General features: G+C 41.4%; 1 protein-coding gene across 3 annotated transcripts in view; it reads right to left on the minus strand.

Annotated features, from left to right (window-relative positions):
- asap1b (ArfGAP with SH3 domain, ankyrin repeat and PH domain 1b) overlaps nucleotides 1-19,791 on the minus strand; it is a 209,564-nt gene that overhangs the window by 60,621 nt on the left and 129,152 nt on the right. For all 3 annotated transcript variants that reach the window (XM_060900055.1, XM_060900056.1, XM_060900054.1), the window contains 3 exons: nucleotides 15,599-15,728; nucleotides 5,687-5,772; nucleotides 2,715-2,790 (listed from right to left, as the gene is read on the minus strand). In XM_060900055.1, the coding sequence (XP_060756038.1) occupies nucleotides 2,715-2,790; nucleotides 5,687-5,772; nucleotides 15,599-15,728 (292 nt within the window). The remainder of the gene's footprint in view (nucleotides 1-2,714; nucleotides 2,791-5,686; nucleotides 5,773-15,598; nucleotides 15,729-19,791) is intronic.

Genomic DNA, 19,791 nt, shown 5'->3' on the forward strand with positions numbered 1-19,791 from the left:
TTATTGAAGTAAATAAAATTAAGCCACTGCGTCTTCAGGGGCTCTCGCGTCGGCAGTAAAAACAGACTCTTTTCTGTGTTGTCACATCCATGTACAGCGCAATTTCCATGTTTCGCTCGCTTCGGTGGTGCCATGTTGTTGTGTCCTCTATGGTCTCCTCACTACAAAATTGAAGTGACGTATCTATGGTGGCAACTTTTGAGCTGGGCGGGCAATCCATACAGTGGGTGGGAATCCGGGGGGGGGGGGGGGGGGGGGGGATCATCTCCCTTGCTGACGTAGTAAAGGGAAGAGCCTATCAACGTGCCATTTTGACGCGCCATTCTCAAATGTTGACAAAGGGTGGGCATAGTTTGGTTTACACATTATGACCTTTCTAGCCACTGGGGTGACTTAAGAAGGTCAGAGGAACTCATTTTAACGTTAAAAAACCTCAGAAAGTGAAAATTTAATGCCATGGGACCTTTAAACAAACAAACAAAAAAAATTGCAGTAACTGTTTAGGGATTCCAGCCTTTTTTTTTTTAAACAAAGTCCCTCCATTTATACATGCTCAAAAGTAATTGGACAAACTAACAACTATAAATATAAGCATCAATGACCGCTTTAAGTCGAGAACCCGTGGTCATCAGCAAATGCACCAAAACAGTTTCCTCCCTTGAGACGCTTTGCTTGATTGTGGGTCTTTGTCTTCAGGAAGTGAAAAAGTTATGCTCATTTGGGTTGACTGACTTGGTCAGTGAAGAGCATAACCATTTCTTTGCATTAAGCAGCTCTTGGTTTGCTTTCGCAAGATGTTTCGTGTCATTATCCATCTGCACTGTGAAGCACCATCTGACAATCTGAGCAGAAAGTATAGGTCTATATCCACTTCAGAATTCGTCCTGCGACTTCTATCAGCAGTCACATCATCAGGAAACATCGATGCCCATGTCCACCAGATGATGAGCCCTTCTTTTCCTTCTCCATACTCTCCCCATCATTCTGGAACAAGTTAATCTTGGTTTCAGCTGTGCAAAGAATCTTGTTCCAGAACTGAGCAGGCTTTCCAGCAAAATCTAACCTGGCCTTTCTGTTCTTCAGAGTGACCAGTGGTTTGCATCTTGAGGTAAACCCTCTGTATTTACAATCATGATGGCAACTCTTGAGGTCTTCCAGACCTTTTGGTGTTGCCAAGCTCGCCAGTGCACCCTTTTTTTTTTTTAAAAGAATGGACAAAATTGTTGTCCTTAAAAGGAATCCTCCAGCGGATTTATTCTCAAACTTATTTTAAGTAAAAGTAGTCACAGATTTCAAAAATCAAACTTTCATTTTTGGAGACCAAATAGTGTTTGAGAAAAATGAATTTTCTTTAAAATGCTAGAAGGGCTTCCTGTGGTGGCGACGTACATGATGACGTCAGGCAGTGGTTGCTTGGAACAAGTCAGCTGTTTATATTCTCCGTTTACATCGTAGTTTTGCTAATTTTATCAATATTTTACCGAATTTATCAGCTTTTAAATAAGTATGCCTCATTGTGTAGTATGTAAATGCCACAATGATGCTGAAAAGAAAAGAAAGCACAAGCTGGAACTAAACTGCATTTCCAAAGAGAAAATGTCAAGTGTGCTTGCTCAGCTGTGGCAGTGTCACTGATAGAAACTGGATCAGACAGGAGACTTCGTGCTGCAAAATCTTCATGCTGCCAGAACAAGAAGGTGCTTTGCTGAAGGAACGAGATTCTGAATTTAATCGAAAATGCCCATTTCAGGTAATTTAAATGAGAACCTAACCAAGAACAGAACAGAGACTCAGCCATGGCCGAATGGTTAGAGAGCAGCTTTGGGACCAAAAGGTTGCTGGTTCAAGTCCCTGGACCAGCAGGAATGGCTCAAGTGTCCTTAAAGTGCATATCACGGGTAAATTCAGGAGCAAGAGCAATGTAATTCTCCTATTTTATATTAAACTTTGGTCAAATATCTGTCACATTTTGTGCAATTTTTTTTTACCTTGCGCAGAAAAATTCAGTTGAAATCAAGCCATTTGAGGCGAATTGGTCCGCCTCTGAAAAAACTTGGCTTTTGGATTTCCCGGGAAACGTTGATTTTCGTGACGTCGCGTGCGGGACGCCTCCCTCTGAATCCTACGTCAGCGCTGGTTTGTTTATGAGAAAACGACCTGGTGGTTTTCTGCAAATTTCTTCAACGCTATCGCGTAATTATTAAAATGGTTAACAGACGTATCATAGGAGGGTGTAGCAACACCAATCTTGATGGGATTAGTACTCATCGTTTCCCAAAAGACCGGACAAAGAGAGAAATGGGAGCGCTTGGTCTACACAGGCTGTGCACTGAAACCATGTAAAGCTCGCGCAGCCTGCTGGCGCTTCCGCAGGTGACGTCACGAATCTGGCTCCAGACTCCCTTGGGATTTTTCCAGACGCGTTTTGGTATTTTATTTTTTTCTGCTGTAGACAGATGGCCCTGTGCAAAATTACCCTTCTGGATGAGTGTGTAAAGGGACATACTTTCATATTAAAAAAAAATAACGAAATTGGTTCAGAATATGTACTTTAAGCAAGGCACCTAAATCCCAACTGCTCCCCAGGCTGCTCTGGGTACGTTGTATGTCGCTCTGGACAAGAGTGCCTGCTAAATACCTTCAATGTAATGTCAATATAAAACCTTTCATTAATAGGTAGAAAACAGTTCCCAGTTGCAATGCAAGGTACATACGTTGTAAAGATCAGCAGCTAGCTTCTCAATGTATTGCTTGAGCTTATCAGCTGTCTTCAAGCCATCCTGGAAGAAACTGAAAATAATTTACAGAACAGGAAATTAAGGTCATCGAGTTCATTTTAGCAAACCTTCTGATAACATTTATATTTATTATATAGACACAAGTGTTTTACTGGGAAATGCGCCACTCGTATATTTTTCATACGAACTACATCCGGGACATTGAGTAACATTTTTCAGTGTCACTCGTGAGGAAATCAATGAATTGTTTTTGATAAATTTAGGCATTTTTTGTTTACCTATATAATCAAATCACGTCGGCTTAAAAACGTGAAGTGTATCTTCTTGTGTCAAACACTTGCATTTTTCATACGAAACACATCCCGAATCTGGGTGGCATATTTCCTGAAATTTCACTCCCATGGCGACACTCCTGGTGTTTTCCTGCTGCCTTGACGCACATTGTCAAAATGGCGCACCGGTTCAAAATTAAAGTTCTTTTGATTAACATGCATCTTTTTTTTTTTTTGTGAATGTGTCCATATAATATAAAGAGCATTACACAGTGGCGTGAAAATATGAAGCTTAGCTTCTCGTGTTGAAAAATATTTGACTCATGATGTATACATTCAGCACCCGAAGATAACCTTCATTTCTTCGCACCACCTTGTAATATCCTCTCATTCATTCATATTATATATACACAGTGGTGCTTGAAAGTTTGTGAACCCTTTAGAATTTTCTATATTTCTGCATGAATATGACCGAAAACATCATCAGATTTTCACACAAGTCCTGAAAGTAGATCAAGAGAACCCAGTTAAACAAATGAGACAAAAATATGATACTTGGTCATTTATTTATTTATTGAGGAAAATGATCCAATATTGCATATCTGTGAGCGGCAAAAGTATGTGAACCTCTAGGATGAGCAGTTAATTTGAAGGTGAAATTAGAGTCAGGTGTTTTCAATCAATGGGATGACAATCAGGTGTGAGTGGGCACCCTGTTTTATTTAAAGAACAGGGATCTATCAAAGTCTGATCTTCACAACACATGTTTGTGGAAGTGTATCATGGCACGAATAAAGGAGATTTCTGAGGACCTCAGAAAAAGCATTGTTGATGCTCATCAGGCTGGAAAAGGTTACAAAACCATCTCTAAAGAGTTTGGACTCCACCAATCCACAGTCAGACAGATTGTGTACAAATGGAAGAAATTCAAGACCATTGTTACCCTCCCCAGGAGTGGTCGACCAACAAAGATCACTCCAAAAGCAAGGCGTGTAATAGTCGGCGAGGTCACAAAGGACCCCAGACTAACTTCTAAGCAACTGGAGGCCTCTCTCACACTGGCTAATGTTCATGAGTCCACCATCAGGAGAACACTGAACAACAATGGTGTGCATGGCAGGGTTGCAAGGAGAAAGCCACTGCTCTCCAAAAAGAACATTGTTGCTTATCAACAGTTTGCTAAAGATCACGTGGACAAGCCAGAAGGCTATTGGAAAAATGTTTTGTGGACGGATGAGCCCAGAATAGAACGTTTTGGTTTAAATGAGAAGCGTTATGTTTGGAGAAAGGAAAACACTGCATTCCAGCATAAGAACCTTATCCCATCTGTGAAACATGGTGGTGGTAGTATCATGGTTTGGGCCTGTTTTGCTGCATCTGGGCCAGGACGGCTTGCCATCATTGATGGAACAATGAATTCTGAATTATACCAGCGAATTCTAAAGGAAAATGTCAGGACATCTGTCCATGAACTGAATCCCAAGAGAAGGTGGGTCATGCAGCAAGACAACGACCCTAAGCACACAAGTCGTTCTACCAAAGAATGGTTAAAGAAGAATAAAGTTAATGTTTTGGAACGGCCAAGTCAACGTCCCAGAGTTGAAGCTGTTCTGTACAGAGGAATGGGCTAAAATTCTTCCAAGCCAGTGTGCAGGACTGATCAACAGTTACCGGAAACGTTTAGTTGCAGTTATTGCTGCACAAGGGGGTCACACCAGATACTGAAAGCAAAGGTTCACATACTTTTGCCACTCTCAGATATGTAATATTGGATCATTTTCCTCAATAAATAAATGACCAAGTATATTATTTTTGTCTCATTTGTTTAACTGGGTTCTCTTTATCTACTTTTAGGACTTGTGTGAAAATCCGATGACGTTTTAGGTCATATTTATGCAGAAATATAGAAAATTCTAAAGGGTTCACAAACTTTCAAGCACCACTGTAGATCTCAGACACACAGGGCTGTTGAATTCTCAGTTCTGATTGGTCAAAAGCTACTCAATTTTCTTCAAGAGCGCAGTTCAGCCAGTCACTCCAGCGAAATTTATTTTCAAAAACATTTACGGTGTAACAGCTGCAGTCATTGTTACTCATGCAGATGAGTAATATCTTGCCAACTCTAACAACCTGCCTGAATAAAGATGAGTCAGATACCCATTACACACAATTCCCACTGCCGCGAAAACCCATCTGGACATCTCTGACACATTGTTTATTTGTCTGCATGTGAGAAACCTTGGAGCTCAGTGAACCACTGCAGACCAAGAAGCTACACAGTGGTATTTTAGAGCTTATCTGCAGCAGGCGTGATGACCTGAGGTCCTGAACTGCATGGTAAATGCTCTCAAACCAATAGGACATGACTCTGCTGATGTGCTGACGGACCAAAGATCGTGCTTACACTGGTCTTGCTCATCACTTTGTTAGGAGCCAGTGATTGGTTTTGTACAGCATGGCAAAAATCCTCCGAGCACAGTTTAACATTTCTTCACAAATGCTGTGCACAAATGGAGCTTTTTCTCCTAACATCATGGCTTGCCACAGTTCAACAACAAATGCAACCCCAGGGCCATCCATATTTAAAAAAATAAAAATAAAATTGCATAATGGAAGTTCTCTGTAAGCAAATGATGTAAAGCTATTTATAATTAATTTGGTAAATACACAACTTACTTGCACTGAACATGGTAATACTTTATCAGGTTCTGGAGAAGGTCGACACCTTTTTTCGTCTTAATCTCGTTCACCTTGATCAGGTACTGCAAAAGCAAAGGGAATTTTTACATGTATAAAAATCTGTCAGGTTCTTGAAAAACACCCAGATCATTTGTGAGCAATATGACACTAAAAACATTTACATATATTTGTCTGGTTCGGTCTTTTCCGATGCTTTACACGCTGCAAGCTTTAAAGTGCATATCACGGGTAAATTCAGGAGCAAGATCAATGTAATTCTCCTATTTTATATTAAACTTTGGTCAAATATCCGTCACATTTTGCATTTTGTGCAATTTTTTTTACCTTGCGCAATACCAGAAAAATTCAGTTGAAATCAAGCCATTTGAGGCGAATTGGTCCACCTCTGAAAAAACTTGGCATTTGGATTTCCCGGGAAACATTGATTTTCATGACGTCGCGTGCGGGACGCCTCCCTCTGAATCCTACGTCAGCGCTGGTTTGTTTATGAGAAAATGACCTGGTGGTTTTCTGCAAATTTCTTCAACGTTATCACGTGATTAGTATTCATCGTTTTCTAAAAGACCGGACAATGAGAGAGAAATGGGAACGCTTGGTCTACACAGGTGGGGCACTAAAACCGTGCAAAGCTCTCGCAGCCTGCTGGCGCTTCCGCAGGTGACGTCATGAATCTGGCTCCAGACTCCCTTGGGATTTTTCCAGACGCGTTTTATTTTATTTTTTTCTGCTGTAGACAGATGGCTTTGTGTAAAATTACCCTTCTGGAGGAGTGTGTAAAGGGACATACAACCCCGATTCCAAAAAAGTTGGGACAAAGTACAAATTGTAAATAAAAACAGAATGCAATAATTTACAAATCTCAAAAACTGATATTGTATTCACAATAGAACATAGACAACATATTAAATGTCGAAAGTGAGACATTTTGACATTTCATGCTAAATATTGGCTCATTTGAAATTTCATGACAGCAACACATCTCAAAAAAGTTGGGACAGGGGCAATAAGAGGCTGGAAAAGTTAAAGGTACAAAAAAGGAACAGCTGGAGGACCAAATTGCAACTCATTAGGTCAATTGGCAATAGGTCATTAACATGACTGGGTATAAAAATCTTGGAGTGGCAGCGGCTCTCAGAAGTAAAGATGGGAAGAGGATCACCAATCCCCCTAATTCTGCACCGACAAATAGTGGAGCAATATCAGAAAGGAGTTCGACAGTGTAAAATTGCAAAGAGTTTGAACATATCATCTACAGTGCATATCATCATCAAAAGATTCAGAGAATCTGGAAGAATCTCTGTGCGTAAGGGTCAAGGCTGGAAAACCACACTGGGTGCCCGTGATCTTCGGGCCCTTAGACGGCACTGCATCACATACAGGCATGCTTCTGTATTGGAAATCACAAAATGGGCTCAGGAATATTTCCAGAGAACATTATCTGTGAACACAATTCACCGTGCCATCCGCCGTTGCCAGCTAAAACTCTATAGTTCAAAGAACAAGCCGTATCTAAACATGATCCAGAAGCGCAGACGTCTTCTCTGGGCCAAGGCTCATTTAAAATGGACTGTGGCAAAGTGGAAAACTGTTCTGTGGTCAGACGAATCAAAATTTGAAGTTCTTTATGGAAATCGGGGACGCCGTGTCATTCGGACTAAAGAGGAGAAGGACAACCCAAGTTATCAGCGCTCAGTTCAGAAGCCTGCATCTCTGATGGTATGGGGTTGCATTAGTGCGTGTGGCATGGGCAGCTTACACATCTGGAAAGACACCATCAATGCTGAAAGGTATATCCAGGTTCTAGAGCAACATATGCTCCCATCCAGACGACGTCTCTTTCAGGGAACACCTTGCATTTTCCAACATGACAATGCCAAACCACATACTGCATCAATTACAGCATCATGGCTGCGTAGAAGAAGGGTCCGGGTACGGAACTGGCCAGGCTGCAGTCCAGATCTTTCACCCATAGAAAACATTTGGCGCATCATAAAACGGAAGATACGACAAAAAAGACCTAAGACAGTTGAGCAACTAGAATCCTACATTAGACAAGAACGGGTTAACATTCCTATCCCTAAACTTGAGCAACTTGTCTCCTCAGTCCCCAGACGTTTACAGACTGTTGTAAAGAGAAAAGGGGATGCCTCACAGTGGTAAACATGGCCTTGTCCCAACTTTTTTGAGATGTGTTGCTGTCATGAAATTTAAAATCACCTAATTTTTCTCTTTAAATGATACATTTTCTCAGTTTAAACATTTGATATGTCATCTATGTTCTATTCTGAATAAAATATGGAATTTTGAAACTTCCACATCATTGCATTCCATTTTTATTTACAATTTGTACTTTGTTCCAACTTTTTTGGAATCGGGGTTGTACTTTCATATAAAAGAAAAAAAAAAATTGGTCCAGAATATGCACTTTAAGCTGAGAAATGTGCGTTTTTAGGGAGCTCGTGAAATCCTCTCGAATCTGATGAGATGCTGCAATGACACTTTCACCAATGAGATCGCCATTCTTATTTTTGTAACCAATAACAAATTAACGAGCATTACCATATCATCAATCAATCATAGCGGTCACCTGTCCGTCCCTGTGATGCTAACAAGCACCAAAATACATTCCAGGAGAAATGCAAAGCCTCCATTTTAAAACTCTAATACTGTAATAAAATGTCCTCATTTCTGCACCGGTACAGATGCCTGAGGAGGAGCTTCTTCACAGCAGACTCGGTCTGAAAATAGAAACATGACAGTTACCCAGAAAAAGAAAAAATGTCCACCAGACAAATTAATAAAACAAATGCAATCCCGGTTTATCCCTTGGCAGGAAATCCGGCGAAACTGGCAGTTTCCGTGCAGCGTGCCTATTTACATCTGTGCTCAGGATTGATTTCATGGTGTGTGTACACACACACACACACACATCCACACACATCCGTCAGAGTAACACAACACACTGTTACCCCTTTTCAACCAACAGGAAATGGGTTATTAATAATAATAATAATAATAATAATAATATCTATGAAATAGAATATAAAGTTAAAAGACAAGAGCATTGACTATATTATTTGCTGTTGATGTGTTCTGTTGGGAGAGTGACAGTGAAGTTTATTTGCATCTGATCTATTGCAACTCTGAAGAGAAAGGTTCCTGGTTTATATTACACAGTCGCTACATGCACGCGGGAATGCAATCACGTGATTTTCGGTCACGGCGGCGCCGGCGGAGTAGACAAACTTTACGGCTCGATTCAAAAAATCAGCAGCAGGGGACACTAATATTGATCTGAAGTTGCTGAAATGTTGATTCGGGATCAAACTGAGACCGACAGACAGGCGACCAGTGATGATGAATTACAGCTTTGGGGATTTTTCCGTGTCATAACCTGTAGGAAAAGACGACTGAGGAGGATTGTGCATTGTGGCATGTAGCGACTGTGGTTTATTATACTTGTGGGTGTGTAGAAAAACAGGAAATTCTCACTGATCTAATCGGCGAGTCCTAATCCTGGTTCTTCATTGTTTTACCTCACACCTAGCACATCTGACTGAACTCCGCTCATTGTCAAAAACATTTGACAGTCACAAACATAGCACAAGCCAAAAAAAAAAAGCGCAGTTCTCACAGATAATTGTGTGCATGCTGATAATCATTTGACAAGATAGCAGGTTTGGTACTGGCTCAAGCAGAGTCTGAACAGAACCCTGAACTGAACAGACTGAATATAACCAAATTGCTTCAAGCAATTCATCGCCTTAATACTCAAAGACTTAAAGGGGCCAAGCTCACGCTTCCCAGAAGCATCTGCACCAAGTCTTGAGTCACCATTTTAGATGCCATCAGTATTCCACTGTTACATTTGAAAAAGAATCCACAGCAGTTCATCCTCGACCAGAAATCAAAGATCAGCTGCAGGATCCAGGGTACAAAGGTGTAACATATGAGAAAAAATTTATTTCACAAAGTCACTCATCAGTCATCAGAATATTGATTATTTATTCGATTTGATCATGAGAACAAATATTTTAGTCATTTGAGAGATTATTTATTATATTATTCATACAACGCGTAAAAAGTCACGCTATCTATCTTCCAGGGGCGATTTCTCAGAGACAACAAGGGAAGCCGAGCTTCCCCTAAAATTCTCTCCCCAAACTGCGGCATCTACGACGTTGAATTCTCATTAAAACAATAACTTGCATAACATAATATATGCCCAAGATTGTATTTACGTTCATAACTATCCTGTAACTTATTTGAGTGATGTCTGACGAACTTGCAGTTCGCTATGAGAATCACCTTTGCTGCCAGGCTGTAACCAGCGTTGCCAGATACTGCTGACGTTTTCCAGCCAAAATATGTTCAAAACCCGCCAAAATCCACTTAAAACCGCCCAATCTGGCAACACTGGCTGTAACCTTTCTTATTTCAATGGGCTCTATGGCTGGCAGCCGGGTATCCATTGCAGTCTATGAGAGGGCTCTGAACAGCCAATTTCGGCTCGTTGTTACTGGTTAAAATCGACAAAATCGTCACTTCCAGGGAAGCCGGGCTTCTCTGGGACTAAACGAGACAGTGGGAGGGGCAAGAAGCCGGGCTGATGAAGGATTATTGGAGGTAGTGTTTGAAAGACATGAGGAGGGCGGGCTCTGTACTTCAGCGTCGGCGAGGAACACGGAAGCATGATCAGTCAGTCTCTAGCGGATGTCGAGAAAGTGTAGTCGTGTGCCAAAGTGCTGTCCGAATTTCTTTTCATATAAACGTTTCTTCTCATTGATGTCTCTGTACATTACTCTGTAAATAAATGTAAATATTACTCGTTGTGCTCCGTTAACTTTCATCCATTCTATCAGTTTGATTATTCGTGAATTCACTCGTTTATTTCATTTGTAGTTCAATCTGGTTGTAGGCTAGCTTGAGCCTTATTGGGATCTGCAGTGCTAGCTGCTAACAGAAATTGGTGAAGTCTCTGGAAAGCACAACCAGCTGGTATGACAGGGTCACTGACCATTTTCTGGAAAAGGAGCGGAGGGCAGAATTTGTGTATAAAGTGTTCATGAATCTGAAGTGTGTATATTGTTCAGTAATGTTAAGAGAATGGTGGGCTCTGTGTTATAGGTTATACCTGGGTATAATATTCAAGGTTCTGTGTGTTGCATAGCCTACCTGGTTATGAATTTCCAGACTGTGTTGCAGAAGATGTTCAAGGACGTGTTGCAGAGCTGGGTGTTGTGTTAAAGACTCTGTGTTGCATATCAGGGTATGATGTTCAAGGCTCTTCGTTGAATAGCCAGTGATTTTTGGATGTTTGATATTTTTGATTAAGGATATGAGGCACTAGCCTGGCAAACCAGACTATAACATGAAATGTACAAGCAAAAATACTTTCTGCCACTAGGTAGGGTTGTCTAGTTCACTGTGCTAATGGGGCACACCTTTCTATGCTTTGATATCCGGCCTACAGGTTTTATGATGAATGCGCAAAATGGGCTTCCCCTGTTTTAAAAACCAGCAGCCGCCACTGCTATCTTCGCTAGTCACACAACATTTAGCAAGGCTGTTCATCATATCTATTGTTATTAGGGGTACTATTATATTACCCTCTCCCCCAACACTTCATTGAAGAAATGGCTGCAAAGTGAGCGGAGAAGTAAATACCGTAAGGTTAAACCTTTTTGTTCACCGTGCTCGCTTGCTTTGTAAACTGATAATGCCAAAGCAATTCTTAGACATCGTTGATCGAAATGTGTGTTCGGGGTTTCAGAAAACGTGTAATTTTGGGAGCTGTTTACAATGGAATCGAGAAGATTTGGTACCAAAAGAACGACAGTTCAAGCCTTGCTGTTGTTCAGACGCATTGTACGCGATCCCAAGAGAGCATTTTTCAAAGCAAATTCACAAACAGTAAGTAAATCGTATGAGAACTCGTGTATTTTTTTGGGGAAGAGAACTTTAGCTTGTATGAAGTTAAAACTTGGTGATTTATTTTATATAGGAGTATAATTAAAAACAGCGTTACATCATGCGCGTTTTGTTATTTTGCTTGAAATCTTTCATTTCTCGAGTTTCATATTCTCCAGTTTGGGTCTATACTGTTAGCATAATAGTTAAAGTGTAAAATTCATTCAAAAATTGATGCATTTTTTAAAAATGGCGAGTACAAGTTCTGTTGGTGAGCAGGTTTCATGTTACATTGGAATTTAGCTCAAATTTCCAAATACTAAAATCGCTAAAGAAAAAAAAAAACAAAAACACCATTGGTTGTATTGCTATGACTTTTGGTGTAGTTTTCCCTTCTAGCAACCTGTGCGAGCAGTAACGATTTTATTGCCCTCCCTTTTGTTACATATTTTAACAATACATACACGGGATACATCTTGTACCCCTGGATCCTGCAACTGATAAAACTGCAATGTGAAATTGAAGATATTTTGTCAAAAATATATATTTTTTTAAAATTCTTTCAACCAATCCATTCCATTTTTGGATGGTTATTATGTTGTAATGGACCAGAACCAGCCTCAGCAGTCTTATAGGTAGGACCACAAAGGAAAGAAAATATCAGGCATAATGTGCTCAAAATTGTGTTTTTTGTTTAAATTCATGAAACTTTTCTTGTAAAAGCTCAGCATTCAGCTAGGTGAGCATGCATGAAAGTAGCGATTATGTGCTTTCAAAACGCAGTGGTCTGTACGGAAACAAAAACAATGAACTAGATTCTGGGAAGGGTGAGCTGGCTGGGCTGCACATTAACTTTTTTTTTTTTGCACATAGCACTGATGCTACTGAGGTTGAGAGTTTTGTAGCACAGGCCACAAAATTATAGCACGAGTTGAAAACATCTGTTACCATCTCTAAAAGCAGCCATGTGTAGTGCAGTTCATCACTCAGACAGGTATGTGACTGGCAAAGGACATGAATGTTGCACACGGGGCACACAAAATCCAAGAAACATTTTCAGACGCATCAGTAAATTTTCCCTTTTGTTTCTCCCTCAATTTCATTTAGCAGCAATTCATATTTAGTTTATACCCACGGGCTTGTTGCTTGTATACAGCTACTTAACCCTCTGGGGTCTGAGGGTATTTTCTGGCACTAATGATTGTGACATGCTCTGATTTTGTCATCAGTTTCAACAAATCTAAGCAGTATTTTCAGTCATATGACTTTTTTTGTAGTCAGCACAGTTCAGCTACAATAATATCTATGTCGTACGTATGTCATGATTGTACTTTAAAAAACAAGAACAGATAAACGAAGATGTTGTAAAAAGCAGTTTTAGAATGGTGTCAGAATATGTGAAAAAACATGACCTTACCCATTGCGACAAACCGTTTTGATCACTTGAGGTGCTTCAGTTCAGTCTGAGGAATATCTCATCTCATTATCTCTAGCCGCTTTATCCTGTTCTACAGGGTCGCAGGCAAGCTGGAGCCTATCCCAGCTGACTACGGGCGAAAGGCGGGGTACACCCTGGACAAGTCGCCAGGTCATCACAGGGCTGACACATAGACACAGACAACCATTCACACTCACATTCACACCTACGGTCAATTTAGAGGCACCAGTTAACCTAACCTGCATGTCTTTGGACTGTGGGGGAAACCGGAGCACCCGGAGGAAACCCACGCGGACACGGGGAGAACATGCAAACTCCACACAGAAAGGCCCTCGCTCGAACCCGGACCTTCTTGCTGTGAGGCGACGGTGCTAACCACTACACCACCGTCTGAGGAATGCATCAAGCACAAAAACTTAAATCTGCTCCATTCATTTGGACAATTAACTGGCCATCAAAAAAAAAAAAAGTCCCCTATTGTTTTGGGATAAAGGGTTGGCAGTGGGAGGGGTATTCAATGAGAAGAGTAAAAAATTCCATTCCATTCAATGAGAAGAGTGAAAACCCCTCCTACTGCCAACTCTATCTCATCAGGTCAAGTGATCAAAATGGTTTATCACAATGGGCAAGGCCATATTTTTTCACACATTCCAACACCGTTCTAAAACTGCTTTTTATAACAGCTTCATTTATCTGGTATTTGACACTATTCAGTGTATCTTGAAATTAACTCGTCCTATTTTACTCAGTTCAGAGCCACAATCAACTCTAATTTTGCTCCAACTCCAAATTTTACTCTCTAAACTCAGTCAAGCAAAATTAACTATTTTTGAGGAAAATACTTTTAACTCTGGAAAATTTGCTCAGCCATTTTTCCTGTGTATGCACTTACAGCACATGCATATCAACTGATCTGCTCAGAATAAAACAGAAGAAATCTTTACACTTACTCGAGTTGCTCTTTGGCTGGATCGAGTCAAAGTTAAAAATAAATAAACAAATATATATATATATTTTTTTTTAAAGGGCACCGCTCATCATGTGTCACAGTTCTCAATATTGAATTGAATGTCTGTCCTGAATCAGGAATTGAACCGCTGCCCTGAAATCACCCGAAGCACATAAAATCTGCGTGCCATCTCACAACAAGTTTTACCTCCAAATAGCCTGAACTATGTCTGACAGATTTTATCCTGTTTACGGTGGGTGTTCCCATGGTGAAAGAGAAACCAATCGAAACCGAAAGAGTGAAAGATTATCCTGCTGTTACCATGTGAATTAGTCTTTTATGAACGTGTAAGTATGTGCTCAGCACTCCAACTCCGGTCTGACTGAGTAAGGTGACAAGTTTTATGTTTCATCTAATTTAAAAAATTGAATATTATTTGGCAGTGGGTACATAGGAAAGTGTAAAGTTTGTCAATATGTTTATCATGCTTGTACGATAAAAATTTGAAGATATTTATCTAAATACATGACCTACTCATTCTAAACTTGCCGAGCTTCACCGGCAAAGCTTTCGACCCCAGAGGGTTAAAAATACTGCTTCAAAATACTGTCACCTACAGTAGCTAGCAGTGTTGGGCAAGTTACTTGGAAAGAGCAGTGAGCAAAGCAACGAGTTACTCTACATTAAATCAAGCTTCATGACACTGAATACTCCCCAGATAAACGTAGCGAGCCAAGCTACACCAACACGGCAAAAGTAGTTTACCACATCAGATGCTAATTTTTGCATTTTTTTTTTTTAAATTGAACCAACTTCATGCCAAGTCACTGCTATCTCAGTGATCAATATAACGGATATGCAGATTTTTAAAAAATGTTCAGCTCAACTGTTTATTAAACAAAAGCCCATGCTCGTTACTCACTGCTCCAAAACCAATCTGCAAACAAAAACGTATGCTCCACATAACAAAATGCAGGTGCTCTGTGCGCGCGCGTGCACACACACCTCTTTTGCCCCATGTGATGTTACATTACATTACAGGCATTTAGCAGACGCTCTTATCCAGAGCGACGTACTGCTCCCCAGGCCGCTCTGGGGATGCCCAGAGCGGCCTGGGGAGCAGTTAGGGGTTAGATGCCTTGCTCAAGGGCACTTCAGCCATTTCTGCCGGTACAGGGAATCAAACCCATGACTTTTTGGTCCCAAAGCTGCTTCTCTAACCTTTAGGCTAAGACCTCCACCATACAGGAGTGGTTCTGTAGCTACATGTCACCTTGATACACAGTAAAATGCGCACAAGTCAAGGCAGACACAAAATTAAATTAAAAATACTTGGGCCTTTAGTTTTATTTAGACCGCAGCAGATTACGCTACCATGCTACTTCATCAGTAAAAAGAGTTTTGCTAGCAAAAGGCGATTTGATTCACTGCTACTGCCCAACATTGTTAGCTTGAACCGCTGAGGGGACTGTTTCCTAGGAACTGTGGGATTTGGTGTTGGATGTATGAACTAAACAGACATGATCGTTTTATTTCATGATGGACATGATGGATTATTTCATTTATTTCATAGTGGCCTCTTGTAACCCACCTCACACATCTGAAGCTGAAAAAGGCGTCTCTCTTTCTCCATTTCCTCTGCAATCTCGGCCCCCGTGATCTCCGTCCGGATCATGCCATGTTGCTTGGCGTGCTCTCGTTTTTCTTTTTCAATCTTTGTACTGAAGACAGACCATGAAAGATTCAAAAAGTTACCACACACACACACCATAAACTTGCCATGATAGAGTTGTGCATTTCATAATGAACATATAAAGCACTGACAGGAACTACACAATGCTGTAAGAAACAAAGGGAACAGTTATAAAGAAAAAGTTACGTAAGGGACGGATATGCCTGTCACAAGTTGTCATTTTTAAATGCAAACCTTGAAAGCCATTATTTGAAATATAATTTTAATTTAACATGGTTCAGTAATCTTGAATGATTTAACATGAGCATTGAGAGAGTGATTCTCTACAAGCAGCGCAGACAGATTCATTTTTTTAGGAGCCTCTGGATACTTTCCAATCCAAGGATGGATGAATCATTAGCAGACAACAAGCAGACTTAGAGTCCACTGTTAGTAGGTTTACCAACCCCCCCCCAAAAAAAATTATTAACATTGTCAACATTTATCTTTTATTTTTATAAGATTTATTTATAAGATTATCAAAAATCTTATAATTTTTTGCCAGCATTTCTCAGGAGAATAGCATTAATTATTACCCTGAGGAAGAAGAAATAAAAGAAAACATTTCAGGAGAAAGCTAAAAACCTCTAACTTGCTAACGCCGAGCAAAAACATGGCTGAATCCTGAATGACTCAATTTTGTATAAATAGGGGACTACATAGGCAGCAAAATGTAGTTGTTTTTTCCTGCCATGGAAGTGTACTTGTATACTGAGGAGGAAGCCATTTGCATTACAGCCGTGAATGAGGATTCAAAATGGCGGCTCGGCTCGGTTTTCCCTTTCGGGCGCTCTCGTTTTCTGTTAGAATTTGGTAAAGAAAAAAAATATATATATATATATTTACCAGCTTAAGGTCGGTCCGTATGGTGAAATACCGTGACCTCGGCCTTGAATACTGACCTCGGACCACAGGGCCTCGGTCGGTACTTTCAAGACCTCGGTCACAGTATTTCACGATACGGACCTCCCAGCTGGTAAATGACATATTTATTGACTTTCTCACAACAAATTTTGTTTGGTATGGAGTTATGTTTAAACATAATGGTGCTTCAATGCACCTTGATACCGTAACTACAGCATGGCCATTTCAGTCCAGATACCTGCATGTGCTTGTTGATGTAATTGAAATGGAACCATTAGTGTCCAACTAGCCAGCACCTAGAGTAAAAAAGTTGCTAGCTCATTAGTACTAGCTATGACAACAGTAGACCGCGAGATGGCCTAGTGGTTAGCGTTGTCCACCTCTTGACCAGGAGATCATGAGTTCTATTCACAGTCAGTCCCAGTACTAACCAACTCTTTAAGGTGTATGGGTGCGGCGCCGATCTCCGTTTCAATAGCCCTCGGCCTCTCGCCTACACAGCTAGGGTTACAGTGGGGGGCTGACCGCGAGTTGGCCTAGTGGTTAGCGTGTCCGCCTCTCAATCGGGAGATCGCGAGTTCTACTCCAAAGACCATCGTAAAAATGGTACCTACTACTGTCTGGCAAGGCACGCTGCAATACAGATGCGAGTCAGGAAGTCAAACTCTCGCAGTTACTAAAGGACTAGCCCCCCCATTGTCAAAGTCCTTCCCATGCCATGTGGCTCATAGGGTGGCGCCGATCTCTGTTTCCGTAGCCCTCGGCCTCTCGCCTATTACATGGCTAGGGTTACAGTGGGGGGCTAGTCCTCTGGTAACCGCCAGAGTTTGACTCCCGACTCGCATCTGTATTGCCGCATGCCTTGCCAGATGGTAGTAGGTACCATTTTTATGATGGTCTTTGGTATGACCCAACCGTGAGTAGAACTCGAGAGGCAGACACGCTAACCACTAGGCCAACTCACAGTCAGCCCCCCACTGTAACCCTAGCTGCATACTGTAGGTGAGAGGCCGAGGGCTATTGAAACGGAGATTGGCGCTGCGCCCATACGCCTTAAAGAGTTGGTTAGTACTGGGACAGGAGACTGCCTGGGAAGACCAGACTCTGGTATGAGAGGGACTTTTTGATGGCAACACTAACCTGTTGATCTTTAAAGATAATGACTACACCTACAGCTCTTTTCAGAACTATACCAACTCCGATGATCACAACCAATAAAGAAATGATTTTTCTGAGTTCAAACCTTTGATTGTGTTAGGAAGCCAATTGGTCTAATCACTTTTTAGGAAACATTTTGGGTCACCATCAGCATTAGAACCAACTGAAAATTATGCAGTTGAATTTTTCCCCCCTTGTGTATATACTTTTTATTTTATTCTTTATTTATTAAAATGTTTTCCCTCATTAATTCTAAAATAGTATTAATTTGGCCCATTCATGCAAATAAAACACTGACTGATGTGGGTGGCTGCCCCTTCACTCAGAAAACTCCTGCTTGCCTGTTTCACTTAGGGTGTTCCGTACCGCACCAAAGCATGTTTGACCGCCAAAATCAGGCCCGTTTGATGAGTGATCACTGCGTACCACGTCCAGGTGCAGTTGATTTGGACTGCTTGGAAGAAGTGTGCTCAGGCACAGTTAATTTGGGCTCATGAACCGCACGGAACTCTAATGCTACAGCGTGCACTTTTCAAGTCGTTAGAGAAAATTGGGGTTAATAACAGGTCTGGCTGTGGGTGGTAAAAGAGAGCAACTGGACTTGCTTGAAGATTCTTGAAGACATTTCACCTCTCATCCAAAACGCTTCTTCAGTTCTGTCTGACTAGTAGGGAGTATCAGGTATTTATCCTCTCATGGATGAAAAGCTCATCTAAGGTGTCGTTGAGTCATCCTGTTGGTGTGGGTCAACTGGGGGCTGGATGTGAACGGCCTCGAGAGTCGTTAGGATGATCAATGGATTGCCCGTTATGGTGATCAATGGAATGCTGATTCTCTCTGTCCTCCTGTGAGCCACTGAAAACAGCTGGGTTTTGGTGTGCATTCAGTTGTCTGGGAAGTGTGCCAAGAACTGCATTGTAGGTGGCTGATAAATGATGTCTTAGACCCCCACCTCTGTTCAGTGATGGCCGTTCCAGGTTGACAAAAATGGCTTCTTTAACTCCTCGCTCATACCAACGATCCTCTCTGGCTAAAATGCATACGTTGCAATCCTGAAATGAGTGTCCTTTGTTGTTGAGATGAAGGTAGACAGCAGAGTCCTGGCCTGAGGAACTGGCTCTCTTGTGTTGAGCCATACGCCTGTGAAGCGGTTGTTTGGTTTCATCAATATACACAGGAGGACAGAGAGAATCAGCATTCCATTGATCACCTTAACGGTCAATCCATTGATCACCCTAACGACTCTCGAGGCCGTTCACATCCAGCCCCCAGTGACCCACACCAACAGGATGACTCAACGACACCTTAGGCCCTGTCCACACGGCAACGGATTCAGGTGAATCTGATAAAATTGTTTATCGTTTCGGCCTGGCGTCCACACGGCACCGGCGTTTTGGGTGCCCCAAAACGAAATCTTTTGAGAACGGGTTCCAGAGTGGAAAGATCTGGCAACGGCGCCGTTGCGAAGTCGTCTGGATGAGTAGAATGGATTTGTTTACGATGACGTCACAACCACATGTGCTTCACGCCGGGTAGAAGTGTAACGAACTCGATGCGAGTTGTCAACAAATCCTATAACTTGGTTCATGAAACGCGCTTACAAAATATTTTCACTGTGAATATTTATTGTGTAATGGTGCAAAGTGAGAGAGAAAGAGTCAATCCTGCCAGCAAAAATAGGGAAAAAAAGGAGCGATCTCACCTCTTCAGATGTTGGTTTAAGTCCTACAATACATTCCTCAAAAAGGGCGTAGAACAACAAATTAATCCATCAACGTGTAGCATTCAATTTATTCCGGACCATTAAAGACGCCGCCTTCCGCGTAGAATCATACGTCATCCTCGCCGCCATATTGGATGGGTCAAAGCGGAGATTAAAGATGCCTCATTCATGTGCTGCGTTTAACTGTACCAACAGGTTTGCCGTCCAAACAAGATCACATGGGATTACCTTTCACAGGTGAGACTGGAAAAATACTTTTCATTGTATTTGGTCATTATAATGTAATTTTACGAACAGATTTTTCTGA

The sequence above is a fragment of the Neoarius graeffei genome, chromosome 19, assembly GCF_027579695.1.
Source record: "Neoarius graeffei isolate fNeoGra1 chromosome 19, fNeoGra1.pri, whole genome shotgun sequence".
NCBI lineage: Eukaryota > Metazoa > Chordata > Actinopteri > Siluriformes > Ariidae > Neoarius > Neoarius graeffei.